Here is a 19,035-nt window from a genome sequence, read left to right on the forward strand (position 1 = left end):
TGACAGACCATCGAGACTGATTGTGTGCTCACTCTATCAACCACTGTCTTGGCTTGTTATATGCTTGATTCTGTTCAGGTTGCCATGCTACCGCTGTAAGCATGCGGACTATGGCACCCCATTCACCATAAGAAGCAAGTATCGGCACATTCTCACCATGTATTATTGTTTGTAGGGCTGTCCAAATTTACTACCCGGGTACCTATTGTAGGTCTCAAGAGATAGGTTCAAAATGTCCGATTGGCAATTGATTTATTGGAGCCCTGGCAAAAGGTATTTACTAAAAATAACCAATCAGGTAGCTTTATCTTATTTAAACAGAAGGAAAAATATGTTTGTTTGTTGTTTGACGCCGCACTCAGCAATATTCAAGCTATATGGTGGCAGTCTGTAAATAATCCAGTCTAGACCAGACAATCCAGTGACTGACATCATGAGCTTCAAATTAACTAACTGGGATACGATGACATGCATCAACCAAGTCAGCGAGCCTGACCACTCGTCATGCCAAAGACCCAGGTTCGATTCCCGACATGGGTACAATGTGTGAAGCCCATTTCTGGTGTCCCCTGCCGTGATATTGCTGGAATATTGCTAAAAGCGGCGTAAAACAATACTCACTTTAGTCACCTTTACAAGCTTAGTCGAAAGAAATGCAAACAAGAGGTGACTTGTACTGTAGCCATGGATTTATAGTGATTTTTTATTTTTGTCATAAAGCAGTATATCACATGACTAAAAATGTGTCGGGGTAGTCCTGCTGGTACCAAGGTCCTACTCAGGACCCACCTGACCCGAGTACCTGTCCCCTCGCAAATTATAAGCTTGAAGTTAGGCTTGATTAAGTTTAATGCATAACCTTCAGAATTATTTGGATGAATTTATTAATTCACACACACAGAGGTTTCATTGATTCATTGGCTGTTGACTGCTCATGTTCCAGCCGCATTTCAAACAGGGTCTATTGATTGGTTGTGTGCGTTGATGTCATGTTTGTGCCGGTCGTACAGTACAGTGGCACTAACTAGGGTGCATTTGTTTGTCACATCAATGATGAGGATCATGTTTATAGCTGTTTGATGGTTTTATTGAAATAAATATCTTTGTGAAATCACTGTTCGACTTATCTTTAGTCAACAACCACCACATGCCATGCCTCATTACTGCCCCTTGTCCAGTGGGAGAGTGTGAACAGGAGAGATTTGGGTTTGAACCCGCTTGGAACAATATTTCAATCAAATCGTGTGGGATGAAAGCCCAAAGTGATGCAGGTCTTAGACAAACCAATGATAGTAATGAGTGAGTGAGTTTAACGCCACTTTTAACAGTATTCCAGTTATATCATGGCGTGCCAGTTTATTATGGGAGGAAAGCCCGAAGTGTGATGCAGGTCTCAGACTTTTACCACTTCGGTGAAACCCACGAGCAAGGGTATGGTGCTGACAAACCTAGAAACATAATCGGGTCGAACCAGGATTCGAACCCACAATCATAGGTTTCTGGCGTGCCCAAGGGACACAACTCTGCACAACAAATCGCGGCGCCTTAGACAACTGGCCACCCGTGCCTCCTCATAGTAATCAGTGTGAATCTGCCATTCAAACCCACAATCAGGAATCTGACAGTGTGGCACGCCCACACAGCAAATTTCAGCAGCTTAGGCGACTGGGCCACACGTGATCTCAGTGGTAATCTATTCAAAAATCTATTGGGACACACAAAAAACATGAAAACTGCATTTGCACAAAAATAATTTTATACGTAAAATGTTACAAAATGGTTTCCCCTTCAAACAGCTACTACAGCACCCTGTTATCACATTATCAGGGTCATTAAAAGTCTCAATCAAGTTGTGATAATTAAATGATTGTGGCACAGCATACCAAACCCACCGCCCATCATTCAGGAACCTGTGTTTGAAATCAGCTTTAGTGTAACAGTATATTATTTATGATTACCACTTCTGGACAGATCAATGACCGTATGTTATTTCCGTGTTGTAAACATAAGGGTGTTGCCTTAACTGCTTGAAAGTGTGGTGTCAAAGTTTTATGATTACCACACAAGTGTATAACCTACTGGTAATATGAATAAACCAGGATAAGTTGAACCAACTCAGAAAACGCATTCGAGACAAGTAGGAGCTGCACAGAATTTGAGCAAACATTTTTCGTTTGTTACAGGTAGAGAGGGTGTACCCATGTTGTGCACATGCATGACATGATGATGAAATTGACTACGCTCCCGTGGACACGCATGAATCTCTATTAAGAGGTCAGTGTGACAAGAACTTGTTAGCCGAGACAGGACATGCATATACATACCATTGTGAGGAACGGGGTTGCAGGTAGTATGATGTATGCTCCAGTGGGCAGAGATCATACATAGCCATACAGGGTTAATTGTGAGGTCACTTATTATTGCCATTTTCAACTTATCCTGGCTTACCAGTACTATCATAACTCATCCTCAGTTGTCACAGCATTTTTTCATTTTTATGGATGCAGACTGCAGACAAACTAGCCTTGGTGGATCCAAATAAAGATATCAAATATTAAAATGTAGATCTGAATATTTGTTTTATTTCATTTGTCACAGCATTGTGTAAGATGTTTGATTAAGATTTTACACACAAAAAAGATTTTTGTTACATTCTGTGGAGCAAAATGCCAATCAATAAAAGATTATTTTTCCTTTCATTTCTAGCTGGTGGCTGTTTGCTCCAGTTGGCTGAACCAAAACCCAGCCCCTGGTCACACACGAGCAGCTAGGTTGTCCACTGGGTTTGCTATGCTGTGCAGTGTGACATGGAATGTTTATCCCGGAGCTCCTGAGAAACTAAAGAGACTCCTACAATAACCATCTGATCCACAGGGACTTGAATTACTGCAATGTCTTTAAATAATTCCCATGCTATTCACAAAGTACTTTGAAGAACATGTTTTGTGAGTGTGTTCCAAGCCCCTGTGATCTGACCTCATTCAAGTAAGCTTTTGTCTAACAGCTTTCCATCAAACCATTGCCCTTAATTAAGCATATTGTTTTGAACATTTTGATTTAACAAAACAAATGAAGCTGGCAAAAAAAAGAAGACATCTAACCTCTTACTTCTCATAAAAACAATTATCTGATCTAAAAGAATAAGAACTCATCCCCATTCCCCAAGCTCTATAAGTTCAGGTCTTCATTTTCCAAAGCCAAACAACTGTATTGGGTGTCCAGTATGTGTGATAGCAGGATTCTGTTCCTTGCTTCCATAGAACAGTTTGCCATGAGAGTCTTCACTGACTGAAAAGCACACTTATAAAAATCCTGGTACACAGGACCGATTCCCAGAACACTGTTCATCAGTAGACCACACTAATCTGAGAGCTCTCCTGTAAAGAGATCCTACAATTAGCTTAAGAGAAAGATAACAACTGTTGGAGAATCTGTTGATGAAGCAAGTGCTCCGACATTAGCACTTATACCTGACAGAAGTGAGTGGGACTATATACAGAGACAGACACAGGGTCAGAATGCTGAAATATTAACGGTTAAAAAGTACACAACGTTACAGACACTAAACACTTGCCCACTGAACAGACTGGAAGCAAGCTAGCTGCTTCTGCAGGTAAAGCTGAAATGACACTGGAGAAAATATGGTAGGCTCTCCTCATGTGGGATTCCACCTCTCGCACTCCAGGCATACAAACTGGAGCTAATAGTATACAAAGGGCACCCTGGATCACGCAATAAGGACTTCTGTTGACAGAAATATTATTCAGATACAATTGAAAGAAAACTGGTTCCAATCGGTCAAATATGAGCAGTCACGTGACCGATATCTTTAGTTCCGAGGCACAGAAAATTACAATTTTGACATCAGGACACAACAGTGCGAACATCATACAATGTTTCATTTCCTGTTCCTTGGTAAAACTTTAAGTACAGCTATAGCCATGAGCTCTTTGGAGACATAAAACTTTAGATATTGTACTGTGAAGATTATGTTGATAAATACCATCAAACACAAACGCAAGCCTCAACTTGTTTCCAATCACTTTAAAAAATTCAACTTATATTGTCAATATTGAAGAACAAGGGAATGTCTTGTTTGTAAAAGTCTGACTTTGAGACACTATTTATAATTATTGACAGTATAAATTACCATGATAATAGGGGTAGATATTTCTCTATCCATAAAAAATGAGGATGACTAAATGCTCTAGATGAGTAACACATTGATAAATAGAGGGGAACAAATATCCAGTAGATTTAAAAGTGATTTTTGTTTCTACAGCAACTTCCTAAGGGTGTGAAGCAAAATCATACAACAAATGTCTTAAATATAAAAATGAGCATTTCTGATTAAATGCATTGTTATATTACCCTTATCTGACACTACACAGTGCTAAAGGTGTAGCGTCAGGTAAGGTAAAACATGTGATTTCCTTCACACCAGCTGTGATTTCCTCCACAAAAGCTGTGATTTCCTTCACACCCGCTGTGATTTCCTTCGCACCAGCTGTGATTTTCTCCACACTGGATGAGATTTCCTTCACACCAGCTGTGATTTTCTCCACACTAGATGTGATTTCATCCACACAAGATGTGATTTCCTTCACACTAGATGTGATTTCCTTCACAACAGCTGTGATTTTCTCCACACTAGATGTGATTTCCTTCACAACAGCTGTGATTTCCTTCACGCCAGCTGTGATTTTCTCCATACAAGATGTGATTTTCTCCACACCAGCTGTTTTTTTCTCCACACTAGATGTGATTTTCTCCACACTAGATGTGATTTTCTCCACACCAGCTGTTTTTTTCTCCACACTTGATGTGATTTTCTCCACACTAGATGTGATTTTCTCCACACTAGATGTGGATGTGATTTCCTGCAGACCAAACTAAAGAAGTGACTTTTGCATCTCCAAGGAAGATTTGTATGGTTGGTAGACACTGTGTCTGACACACAACTTTCCTTTCTTTCTTTTTTCTCAAATGGAGAGAGTTGAATACGGAATCAATTTCAGTTTAACCAAAGTGAAATGGTCAGTCCTTAACCATTCAATACATGTGCAATATCATTGTCTAACTACATCCCTTAAAGTTCTTTTTATCAGAGAGCTGCAAGGATGATCATAGCATACAGCTGAATATACGGAGTTAGTGTACCTGAGTTAGTTGTAGCGAAATTAAACTACAGCATCCAGCCTCATTCTTAATTAAATGTTAATCAATGTATCAAAAACAATCTTGTCAAATCGTTCCACCCTTTCTCCCTAATAATAATACATCTTAAACCGACTGTCTCCTTCAAAAATCTGTTCTATTCCTCATGATTAATCAATGAAATGTTTCCTTGCATTAACAGGGAAATAATTAAAAGTCAGTATGTACATACTAGCTGCTTTGTTTCCAATGCATCATGAATATAATACACATCAATTTACAGTAATATAAGAAAATATGGAGAGGATTTCAAATGGCTCAGAGACAGCAACAACACTCGACACAAGACAGGATGACATGACAAGCACAACACTCCACACACAGCAACAACTGCAGTGTCACCATCTTCCCTAGGCAAGGGAGTTAACTGACTGTAAGAGTCCAGTTTCCACCCTTGACGAACTAGACACCCTGTTGACGGCACACATGCTCCGCAAATCCTGCAGTCGACTGAATTCTGCACGGCAGTCGCTATGTTGTTTATGAACCGGATGTCTAGTTCGTCACTTGATTTTGATTGGACTATGCATAGACTCGTTAGTCCAGCCAAAACGTAACTCCATAATTCCTACCTAGTTCGGCAAGGGTGGAAACTGGGCTTTTATAGTCAGTTAACTCCCTTGTCTCGGGAAGATGCAGTGTCATTGACTCAACACACCTTAGAAGAACAAATTAGTCCACACAGAGATAGAACATTCATGAATTCCTTGAGTGTATGGTTGTCAACTTTGTGGATTCTTTTCCTGGATTCACTGGATAACATTTCAAGTGGCATGTTGATGTACATATTTATGTTTAGAGCACTGTAGCATCACTTCAGGCTTTCCTTCCACATGAAGCTGACACGCCATGATATAACTGAAATACTGTTCAAAGTGGCGTTCAACCCAACTCACGCTCTCGCTGACCTAGAGTGTTGTCAGCCAAGTGTTCATGACCTAACACTGTAGATACATCCAAAGAAAGATGGTAATTACTGAAAGAAAAACTAGATGTAGTTTCCTATCAAAGTCCTAAAATGTCACAAGCAAAGTCTCGTAGTTTTGAAGGACTGAAGAGTCCACATGACGTAAAATTAAATTCATTTACGTCAGCACTTCACTTTACACTTTGCCTAAGGGACCAGTCATTTATTAAAGGACACAGGGGCAGAGTTCATTAGAGGATTAATTTTCAACCATTCACTCCTGGATTCAGAGTGAGAATGGTTTTACGCTGCTTTTAGCAATATTCCAGCAATGTCATGGTGGGGGACACTAGAAATGAGTTCACACATTGTATCCACATCGGGAATCGAACCCGGGTCTTTGGCGTGACGAGTGAACGCTTTAACCACTAGGCTACCCAACCTCCCCCCTATATTCAGAACCCACACTTGTAAGAAAGTATTTTGAAAATCACATGGTCATAATGATCTCAGAAACTGTATACCTATTTCCTTGAACTTTACCTTGATGTGTCAAGAGTGTTTACAACCCCTAATTTTCTCCACCCTCCAACAATAAATGGCCCATTGCTTCATCCTGTTTACATGAAGGAACGGACATATTACAAATAACATATTTATAACTCATGTATTATCCTCTGTGTCTCTATCTGTATGTTAAATCATGTAATATTCAGCACAGATAAGAAGTCACGGTCACCAAGTGACATATTTGTGTAAAACATCAGTACTCTTACAGTTCTTGATTTGTAATGTTAAAAAAACATCTCCGCAAGCTAAAAAGTAAAACAGTCAGTTTTCGGCCAACAAATACTTGTACAATTTTTGGAGGGAGACATTCTTCTTTCATGTCAGTGGCCAAAAGTATACTAACCATGGTCAGGTTTTAAGTTTTTTTTGCTAAATATAGATAAAATGTTGTCATGAACAGTCTACTGATGCAGCCAATGCCGAAGACTATTTCTTTCACAGTTACATTAATCCCAACCAGAGACATAAACAGAACACAGCTTCCAGATGACAGATGTGAAGCAGTTATATACACAAAGCCTGGAGACCATATGATTTACACAATGGTATGTACAGTCCTGCCCCGAGACTGTGCTTCAAACAGTGCTATATATACACTTGTTCACCTGCCAGTTTGTCCATGAATGGTTTGACAAGTGCCCGGGTGGCAAAGTTGAACACAAGTCCAAATGTGATGGAGATCGGCAGAGCAGGAAGAGCCTTGCGGAAGATGGCCAACAGCAAGAGCGTGAAACACAAGCCCTAGGAAGGAACAAACAGTAGTTATTAGCTTGGTATCATACTTGCATGTTTATATGTATTCTGAAACAAATAAGCCTCATTAATATTTTGGGGGATATTTTTATGAAATTGTGTGTTCTCAGTCTTCACTACAAAACAATATCCCCCCAAATGATCCCTTCTTTTGGTCAGCATATACATAGTATTCAATGTTTGATAGAAATATTCAATCCACAGATTATTCCATGATACATGAGTCTCATTCCACAAAGCGATTGTAGTGTAATGACTTTGTAAATCTATGTTAAATTATGGAAGATACGATCATCTTAGCATGATGTTCATGTTACTGTCCCGCTAAGGTTTCACTTTGTCAGTAATATAATCAAAGGTAGTATGTTATGTTTGTTTGTTTGTTCTTATATATTTTAGCTGCAGAACAGTGACCTGTAATTAATTGAAACTGGACCACACAAACCAGTGATTGTTTGTTTAGGAGCAACGATTCACGTCTTTGAGGTGCGGTAACACACAATAAGCCAAGTTACTGAGTCTGACCACCCGAACATGTCACCCATGCTATAAGAATACATTGCTGCGGACCTGTTCTAACCCTGAATCCCAATGACAATCACAAGAATTCCACACTGAGCTTACAACACACTCTGAGATGTTGGACATATGTATTATGTTTTCTAAATTTGAAACTATATTCTCTAATGTGTAACTTACAATGAGTATTGCGACAAAACAGGCAAGTGTTGTGTTCCAGTCTCCATAGGATGAAGCCTTCCCAACCAGAACACCGTAGAAGATGAAGTCGCCCAGTCCCAGCTTAACGCCTCCTGCACACAGAAGAGGAGGCACCATTATACACAACTCACCCACACCTTACCGTGAACACTGACACAGGACGCTGACACAGTACTACAAGCACTCATTATTCATAAAACGATAAACCATGAACAATGATGATGATGATGATGATGATGAAAGTGATGATGATTTAGAACTGTAACCATGGCAACAGGGCTGATGCAGTGGATGGGGGTCTATTATTTCCATTGTGACCACCCAATTGACACTTTCAATTAATCAACAGTTAATCAACAGTACCAACATAAGACAAGTCGCATTACTTCATTTACAGCAGCAACCATCCTCAGCTGCATTCTGACCACAGATTCACACTTTCATCACACATCAACTTACTTTCTTCATCTTCCTGAGCTGCCTGTTGCGGCTGTTGCCGTGCGTTCCCAGTCATTGCTCGGTCATCAACAGGGCCATTGCGACCTTCAGATCGGACCTCACCAAAGGTTGCTACAGCTGAACGAGCACGGTCAGTCTCTCCGCTACTGGACAGCTGTCCTCGAGGCGTGTATATATGGTCCCGGAATCCACCTTCTTCATTATCTGACGGCATGTCATTTGTAGCACCAGTGTCTGTAGAAACTGTGGTTCTTTCTGTAAGGAAGCAAATCAATAGTGTTGATCATGTTCACAGAGGTTTTTGATGCACAAATGTACTGAAAATAATTACCCTAACCTATTACATGTCAAATGCCTATGAATGGTTCCCTCTGACCCATCCCAGCCTATAAATGACTGGTCCCCTCTGACCCATCCCAGCCTATAAATGACTAGTCCCCTCTGACCCATCCCAGCCTATAAATGACTTGTCCCCTCTGACCCATTCCAGCCTGTAAATGACTGGTCCCCTTTGGCCTATCCCAGCCCATAAATGACTGGTCCCCTCTGATCCTATAAATAACTGGTCCCCTCTGACACATCTCAGCCCATAAATGACTTATCTCCTCTGACCCATCCAAGCCTATAAATGACAGGTACCCTCTGACCCATTCCACCCTATAAATGACTAGTTCCCTCCGACCCACCCCACCCTATTAATGACTAGTCCCCTCTGACCCATTCCACCCTATAAATGACTAGTTCCCTCTGACCCACCCCACCCTATTAATGACTAGTCCCCTCTGACCCATTCCAGCCAATAAATGACCGGTCCCCTCTGACACATCCCAGCTTATAAATGACTTATCCCCTCCGATCCATCCCAGCCCATAAATGACTGGTCCCCTCTGACCCATCCCAGCCTATAAATGACTTATCCCCTCCGATCCATCCCAGCCCATAAATGACTGGTCCCCTCTGACCCATCCAAGCCTATAAATGACAGGTACCCTCTGACCCATTCCACCCTATAAATGACTAGTCCCCTCTGACCCACCCCACCCTATTAATGACTAGTCCCCTCTGACCCATTCCAGCCTATATATAATTAGTCCCCTCTGACCCATCCAAGCCTATAAATGACAGGTCCCCTCTGACCCATCCCACCCTATAAATGACTGGTTCCCTCTGACCCATCCCACCCTATGAATGACTGGTTCCCACTGACCCCTCTCAGGTTATAAATGACTAGTCCCCTCTGACCAATCCCAGCCCATAAATGACTGGTCCCTTCTCACCCCTCTGACCCATGACTGGTCCCTGATCCATGAAAATTTTTCAAATTGATGTCAGAGACCAGAAACATAATATTATCGATGAAAAGAACTCACATGTATGTGCGGTCTTCAAAAGGTTGCAGGGTGGGTGGGGTTTGGGCGGGGTTTCTGTGGGTGGGGTTTTTGTGGGTGGGGTTTCTGTGGGTGGGGTTTGGGTGGGTGAAGGTTTGCTGCTGACACCTCCTCTGGATCTGCCATTAACTTACCCCCCAAAGCAGCATGAGGTACAGATAACCTATTGGGTTCCACATATTTCGAGCACTGACATGGAAATATAAAAAAAGTTGAACTATCGTTCAGATTGTGCACGACAATAACATCTTCAAGTCAGTAATACAAGGTCACTCTGAAACAAGATTACTACACAATCACCAGGTGACAGGAACAAAATGTTATGACCATGATTTATTCCCCATTTGTGCAGGTCACATGACTAACAGGGCATCTGGGGCTGTCAGTATTGTTTATGGTTCTCGTAATAGATGTATTGTCTGTCAAGAGCTCTGTAAGCGTCTGTTTTATAGCAGCACTCCTCACCTGTGTCATCTGAGCTCGGGCTGCCTCGTTTCCTCTTCTTCTTCTTCTGCTGTTTATCCCCATCTTCTCCATCAGCCGCCGTCACCACCTGCCACATCATTGTTGCTGAGATAGGAGGGAAGAAAGAACAAGCTTTATAGCTCTGTTTCAACTGAGAAGGTTAAACACTGATATGTTCTAAAGTACAGGAAAGACCTGCACAATTATCAAATATAATTTTTTCATTTTCCCATCGATAACCATGGTTACAGAAGGCCAAATTCACCTCCTCGGTGAGACATTTTCATTAAGATTGTTGGGCATTTCATTGGTACTTACTAAAAAAGTAAAATCTGTACTTCATACAGTTATTGAAACTGAACAGATCAGAGTTGAGTCTTATCAAACACGATCACAATTACATGGGCATGTTGATATACATGTATGTTCAGTTGTTATTCAATATGGTAGCTCCATGTGGCGAGCTGTTAGTGTGAATAACTCACAGGAATAGATGAGGGCAGGGAATATAGGTTCGTTCCTCTCCTGGGCAGTCTCCACCAAGACACGCAGTGGGCCATTGGGACACAACACAGCCACCAGATCTGAGCAAAACACAGAAATTAGCATATTTTTTTTTTTTTCACATCATGAAATCAAATCAATTTCATCTTTAAACAAAAGTACACAAATAATAATAATAATAAATGTACATTTCTAATATCCAAATTCATGCACTGGTACATGCTCATCGCATTACGTAAGACGAAAACATTACAAAAATAGAAACTGAAACTTAGGCATAGTAGTTTCGATCAAAGAAAACTCAAGGTCGCTGGCTGATTTGGAGTCAATGGATATCGAGTTTAACAAATCGGGCAGAAAGTAGGAGACAGATCTGTTTCTATTAGGCGCGAGCTTGTAGCAAGGGACTGTCAAGAGATTTTGGTTTGGGGAACCAAGTTTATGTACAGGCGTGAGTGAGTGAGTGAGATTTTACGCCCTTTTAGCAATATTCCAGCAATATCATGGCGAGGGACACTACAAATGGGCTTCACACACACATTTTACCCATGTCGGAAATCGAACCCGGGTCTTCGGCATGACAAGCTAATGTTTTAACCACTAGGCTACCTGACCACCCCTTTTATATACAGGAATAAAAGAAGCTAAAGATCCGAGATATAGGCACAACTGGTACCGTGATGGCTGACCCCCCCACCACACTCTTACAACAAGTAGGGTATTTGCAACCTATTCTGCCCCGGAATCCCTACAGCAACATGCGAGGGGACTGATGTGATGACTGACTGACCCCACACTCTTACAACAAGTAGGGTATGTGTGACCTATTCTGCCCCGGAATCCCTACAGCAACATGCGAGAGGACTGATGTGATGACTGACTGACCCCAGACTCTTACAACAAGTAGGGTATGTGTGACCTATTCTGCCCCGGAATCCCTACAGCAACATGCGAGAGGACTGATGTGATGACTGACTGACCCCAGACTCTTACAACAAGTAGGGTATGTGTGACCTATTCTGCCCCGGAATCCCTACAGCAACATGCGAGAGGACTGATGTGATGACTGACTGACCCCAGACTCTTACAACAAGTAGGGTATGTGTGACCTATTCTGCCCCGGAATCCCTACAGCAACATGTGAGAGGACTGATGTGATGACTGACTGACCCCACACTCTTGCAACAAGTAGGGTATTTGCAACCTATTCTGCCCCGGAATCCCTACAGCAACATGCGAGGGGACTGATGTGATGACTGACTGACCCCAGACTCTTACAACAAGTAGGGTATGTGTGACCTATTCTGCCCCGGAATCCCTACAGCAACATGTGAGAGGACTGATGTGATGACTGACTGACCCCAGACAACCATGACTCCGAGTACAACCCAGGTGGTCCAGTCTGGGAGATACTTGATGAAGATGAGTGCCATGAGGGCGCTGATGACGATGAGGTAGGCCTGTTGCAGCAGCAGTGGACCCTTCCAGTGAATACTGATCATCCCCACTACTCCGAAGTTCCACATCAACACAATCACCGTCACATAATCGAACGGGACATTGTAGGCTCGCAGCACCTCACTGAAATAATGATAAAGAGGTGAAAGTTACAGGCTGTGAACTAAACTCAAGAGCTTTACTAGCCCAGGAAAAGATAGAATACCATTGTAATATAGTAATGGGGAAATTTGGAAATTTCTACTAGCCCACATGAATTTCTACTAGCTGCGGGCTAGAGGGCTACCCTAAGTTCTAACCCTGAAGTTACATGCACAATTTTATGTAACTCTAAATATTTTTGAAATTTGTGTTCTTATCATGCATAATCCTCCTTAATGCATTTACTGCTTACCTTACAGCAATAAAGGATACTGCCTAGCCGGGGTCTTGGGTGATCAGAAAAGTTGTTTCGGTTTTCAAATCCCAATTTTTACATGGACCATCACCACTGTCATGTGATCTTGATGGAATAAAACCTATCACATTACTGCTTGTCGTGTAACAGCTAGAATGTGTCTCAGCCGGGCTCATCAACTTTGGGATTTTTTTAGGCAGTTAGCTTCGGGCTACCACACTAAATTATATCTGCGATGGGTGATGTATTACTTTCACATTACTCTCACTTTTTTTTGGTATTAATACATGGGTGATTTTCATGTAAAAAGATTTTGTCTTTTTCGCGCCATGTGGCTCATTATTTTCGCCATTTTGAATTTGTGTTACATTTGTTTACCTTTCAAGGTGGTCAAATTATCTGCAATTCGTAGCTAGGTATTTTTAACATGCTTATGTTTATTTGGCGTTACAAAGAGTTGTTTGTGTATCTATTCATTGTATACACTTTCAAATGCCTAAAGAATTTGCCAATAGACAGGTGCTGTCCTTTATTGTCGTAAGGTAAGCAGTAAATGCATCCGGAGTCATGCAGGATAAGTAAAAATTTAAATCACTACATATGAACTGACTACACAATACGGACATGTAACTTAGACATACACATCATTTAGATACATGTACAGACATCACTTAATCTGACGGTACAGACATCCAGTCAAACTGGGTTATCTAAACACTGAATTATTACAAATGTACGGATTCAGACCCTTTTCATTGGTCTTTGCTACCAATGGCTAGCTTAGTGACTGAGTGAGTATGGCACTCCGCTTTTGCAATATTCCAGCAATATCACGGGGGAAGACCAGAAATGGGCTTAACACATTGTACCCATGTGAGAAATCAAACCTGACGAGCAAGTGCTTTAACCACTGGGCTACCCAAAATCCACTTAGCATGCTAAAGTCTGTTTCTCTCAAATTTGAGATGAAAATATTTACCATTACCTCTTACCTCCAAACAATGAGTTTACACTTTCATCTCAAAGCTGGGTATAGTCATCAGAAACTTGTTTCAAGTACAAAAGATTACAAACATGTCATGCTACTGATTTGGAAATTTTGGAAACTTCATATTAGCAACGTTACTGGTACTTTTACCTTGAGTTGGATCAATTGCTTGCTAGTTTTCAATTCCCAACTTGTGGACGATTTCCTTAACACATCTGTCAACTGGTCTTTGTTGGAAACGGGTTGTGGAGCTTTACCTCCATTTCAAGTTATCCCAAAGTGATTGGTTCAAAGACGAGGTTGGAGATGAAGAGGTTTGTGACCATGGTAACTGCATATTATTTCAAATTAACTAGAAATGGACTGATCATTACAAAGACTGACCAGAATATCCAATTAGTTCTTCATAACCATTCGTTAAAGACTTTCATCATTACAGTGAAGTATCAGGTTTGACTTCAAACACAGCTTGTGAAGCCTGTTATTGGCATTAACACTCAACAGTACTGCTATAAAGTCAGTGTCTTTCACTCACCCCAGGTATATGTATGAGAAGAGGAACAGGAGCATGAGTGAGGACACAATCAGCCAGCCGTGGATCACCTGGACACAAAAGTTTGACATATAAGGACATACACACAACAAAGTCTGTTATATAAGGATAAACCTACAACAGACAAGTCTGCTATATAAGGGTATACACCCAACAGGAAAGTCAGCCATATAAGAACATACACCCAAAAAGTCTGTTATATAAGGATATACCTACAACAGACAAGTCTGCTATATAAGGGTATACACCCAACAAAGTCTGTTATATAAGGGTATACACCCAACAAAGTCTGTTATATAAGGGTATATACCCAACAAAGTCTGCCATATAAGGGTATACACCCAACAAAGTCTGTTATATAAGGATATACCTACAACAGACAAGTCTGCTATATAAGGGTATACACCCAACAAAGTCTGTTATATAAGGGTATACACCCAACAAAGTCTGTTATATAAGGGTATACACCCAACAAAGTCTGTTATATAAGGGTATATACCCAACAAAGTCTGCTATATAAGGGTATACACCCAACAAAGTCTGTTATATAAGGATATACCTACAACAGACAAGTCTGTTATATAAGGGTATACACCAAAACAGGAAAGTCAGCCATATAAGAACATACACCCAACAAAGTCTGTTATATAAGGATATACCTACAACAGACAAGTCTGCTATATAAGGGTATACACCCAGTAGAACAGTCTGCTATATAAGGGTATACACCCAACAATGTCTGTTTTATATAAGGGTATACACCCAACAAAGTCTGTTATATAAGGGTATACACCCAACAGGAAAGTCAGCCATATAAGAACATACACCCAACAAAGTCTGTTATATAAGGATATACCTACAACAGACAAGTCTGTTATATAAGGGTATACACCCAACAGAACAGTTTGCTATATAAGGGTATACACCCAACAGAACAGTTTGCTATATAAGGGTATACACCCAACAATGTCTGTTTTATATAAGGGTATACACCAAACAAAGTCTGTTATATAAGGGTATACACCCAACAGAACAGTCTGCTATATAAGGGTATACACCCAACAGGAACGTAAGCCATATAAAGACATACACCCAACAAAGTCTCTGCTATATAATGGCATACACACACCAAAGTCTGCTATATAAGGACACACACGCAACAGACAAGTCTACTATATAAGGATATACCTGCAACAAACAAGTCTGCTATATAAGAACATACACGCAACAAGGTCTGTTATATAAGGACATACCTACAACAGACAAGTCTGCAATATACAGACTTACATGCAACAGGGAAGTCTGCTATATAAGGGTATACACCCAACCATGCAAACAGAATAGTCTGCTGTATAAGGACATACACACAACAGAAAAGTCTGCTATATAAGGACATACAACAGAAACGTGTGCTATTATATGTCAATACACACAACCAAGTCTGCTATATAAGGGCATACACCCAACCAAGTCTGCTGTATAAGGGCATACACACACCATAAATGCACGGAAATATACATCGAATCAAGCACCAATACCCAACACTGATATCTCAGTCAGTGTTTGAAGTCTATGGAAATAGCCACCTGTCCATTTTCTAGACACATTTCAGTGGTGACTTGTCATTCAAAACCCAAATACTTCCTGTCCAGAGACATACTTTTAACTAATTTCAAATAATTAGTGATTAAATCTCAGTTCTCCTTCCTTGTTTTTATTTCAATATCCCAGTTGACATTGGTAGCATGAAGCTTGTCTTACGTTAGTCCATCTTCGCAGGACTGTAGTTTTGATGGCGTATTAGCAATCTTATCCTTACCAGTGAAGTACCCTACACTGCATCCCAGATGCATAGCTCACCTTATAACATCTGTACTTGTACAAGAGCAGCAGCACAACAGTGAGAGCTACAATCACACCCAACAAGATGAAGGCATTGGCAAAAGACTGCCACAGTTTAGTTCCTGTGTCATCAGTCTTGTCATGGAAAGGGGTGTAGATTCTGGAGAAAGAATGGTTGATATCCATGTAAGATTTGTCTAAATACACCATTCTATGTGACAAACAAATGCATGGCTTGAACGCTGAAAATACCTGAACTGTTCCCTGAGCATACTGAGGGATGTACACACAAAAAATAATCACCATGCTGCAATTGACTTTCACTTTGAGTGAGTTCAACCTTCATGGTTAGGAGGCCCAACATTGTTTGAACATTGTCGCAAGCTCTGACGTTCGTACAGTTTGGCCTTCACTCTGTCAGGGTTCATACTCCAGTGATCTCACACAAAGCGAAAGTCAAATTCTTAAATGTTCCCCCGTGTTTCCTCCGAAAATCATTATCACACTCTATTCGACAGTGTTCAGCTGAAAAGATACTGTAATTCTTGATTCTCAGTCCCTAGAACAGCTGTAAAGCACCTCTTCATAGCAGGAATTTATTTAATAATACAGTTAACTACGTTTATAATGAACACGCTTATAACAGACTGACAAATATAACAAACTTATTTTTTAGTTCCGGTCATTTGTTGTATATATGCTGAGATATGGTTATATAACGAACTACGGTTATTACGAACTAAATTTAGTGGTCCCCTTGAGTTTCACTATAACTGTAGTTTACTGTAATTATAGCAAAATAAACAAAAAAACCTCATAATTGTTATAATATTTGGACATCCAATCAGCACACTTTCTTCTTTATGTCCATGCCAAACACATGATACACAATAATGCCACATATTTCAAGTATAAGGCACCAACACAAATTTAACACATCTTTTGTCTTAGAACAAATTATATTTCAGTCTAAAAGGAACATATTTTTTTCAAAATTAAGCTCAATAAAAGTAAAAAATACATTTATACTTAAAACTCACAAGTAGGTTGTTTGTTCTGTGTAAAATGTGACAGAACTAATGGTTGCTACGACAACAGCCATACAGAGTGTGACGGGCACAAACAGCATGATGACATGCTTGGCTCCGTACAGTAGTGTTTCGTCTTCCTCATCAGATCCTGCACTTCCCTGGTTGCTGCCATTCTGGCGCGACTGCACTGATGGATTAGTGCTATTATCTTGATCACGTCTTGTTTCTCTGCTGCGAGCACTCTGAAATTTTACAATAAGCATCATAAAAAATAATTTTCTATTTTCTTCATAGACATGTAAGCATTGATCAAGTAAGGGTTGAATTTGTTCAAATTTGCCATGCTCCCATTCCTTAAAAAAGAAAAGTGAAACAAAAATATCTGAAAATTTATTTCACCAATGCATACATACATGTAATTTGTGAAATTTGGTTGCCATATACAAATTATTAAATACTCTGTCATTCAATGTCTGATCCATGGAGCTATTATCACATCATTCCTTACGGCTTGGGATATAAAAGAACAAAATAATCGTCCCTTTCCGTATCACTCCGGACAGAATTTTATTAGCATTAACCTTTGGTATAGTGGCTAAAGTCACAGATCATGTCCAAATACACACAATGTACTTAACAACTTGGCAACAAAAATGAATTATCATTAATTATTGTAAAATTTTATGATTCAGGATATATTTTGGTCAAGTTTTGTATGATTCATAAATAATCACGAACAAAGACCTAGAAATACTAAACATTAAAACATAAATCCCTATTTGAACTATTGATTTTCACAGTATTCGGTCCTTGGTTTAAAAATTGATTTGGCTCTTGATTTGTATAACCTCATTAACCTGTACATAAAAATCACCACACTTACACTGAAACCTCTCTCGTCCGTTTGGGTCGTGTCTGTGTCAAGTACGGCAGGGGAATCTCTCTGATACGACGGAGTTGAGTTGCTGAAGCTGACGTTTTCCATGTTTCTGCTGTTACGGCCGCCGGACATAAGACCAGTCCGTTCAGTTGGCTCTCCGTCGCTTGGAGGGGTTGACTGTACTGCGCTCATACAGACTGTGTCATCGTATCACGCCGAACAGTTCGATAAATGCTCCCCTTTTATTTGTCAACCCCGATCTGTTTTCTTGCTCAGTGAGTCACAAGACACAGAATAACTGCCAAATCACATACAATATCTAAGCCGCGTAGACTGAATAAAAATGATTTTACAAGACAGAAATTATAAATAAAATGTGCGAAAACTAAGAAAGGTACTTGAAACAACGTAAAGATATTGACTTTTTGTTTTACTTTAGGGTAGTGGTTCCCGGAAGTAAACTCCGAAGGAAATGACATCAACTCACGTGACATGAAACGCTGCCAAGTCTTATGACCTGACCTACCTTCTCTGTTGCGCGTACGCCTATAGCTGAAAATATCCACAACGCACACGGTGATCATTCGTCAAGACTCGCATCTCTCCGTAAGCTTACATGCTTGTCCCGGAATGGGTCGAGTTGGTCACAAATGGCAGGGGGATATGACTTATCAGTATATATGCCCACCGATGGGAAAGGAATTCAAGATAAGTTCACGTTTTTGTAAGTTAACAACAATAATAATCTGAAGAGGGAGGATCAGTCAGTTTACTTGGGGAGGAGTTATTGACCATCTCGTGGAAGGTCAGGCATATATGTTCATAGGGATGCAGGTTAGGGACAAACTCCAGAATGCCCATATCAAGGAAAATCTTCGGGCAGAGTACAAATGTAGACTTAAG

The 19,035-nt window shown here is 40.4% G+C and overlaps 1 protein-coding gene across 1 annotated transcript; it reads right to left on the minus strand.

The window, feature by feature from the left end:
- Nucleotides 1–1,738: 1,738 nt before the first annotated feature.
- On the minus strand, nucleotides 1,739–18,616 carry LOC124124378 (presenilin-2-like). Its single transcript, XM_048403752.1, has 10 exons — nucleotides 18,136–18,616; nucleotides 17,262–17,494; nucleotides 16,240–16,381; nucleotides 14,362–14,429; nucleotides 12,344–12,564; nucleotides 10,965–11,063; nucleotides 10,480–10,584; nucleotides 8,627–8,881; nucleotides 8,147–8,259; nucleotides 1,739–7,435 (listed from the first exon to the last, which is right to left on the minus strand). Exons 1-10 carry the CDS (start codon nucleotides 18,322–18,324, stop codon nucleotides 7,280–7,282), a joined length of 1,581 nt encoding a protein of 526 aa, XP_048259709.1. The 5' UTR covers nucleotides 18,325–18,616; the 3' UTR covers nucleotides 1,739–7,279.
- Nucleotides 18,617–19,035: the final 419 nt, after the last annotated feature.

This window comes from Haliotis rufescens, unplaced genomic scaffold, assembly GCF_023055435.1.
Source record: "Haliotis rufescens isolate VD_foot unplaced genomic scaffold, xgHalRufe1.0.p SCAF_3, whole genome shotgun sequence".
Taxonomy (NCBI): domain Eukaryota; kingdom Metazoa; phylum Mollusca; class Gastropoda; order Lepetellida; family Haliotidae; genus Haliotis; species Haliotis rufescens.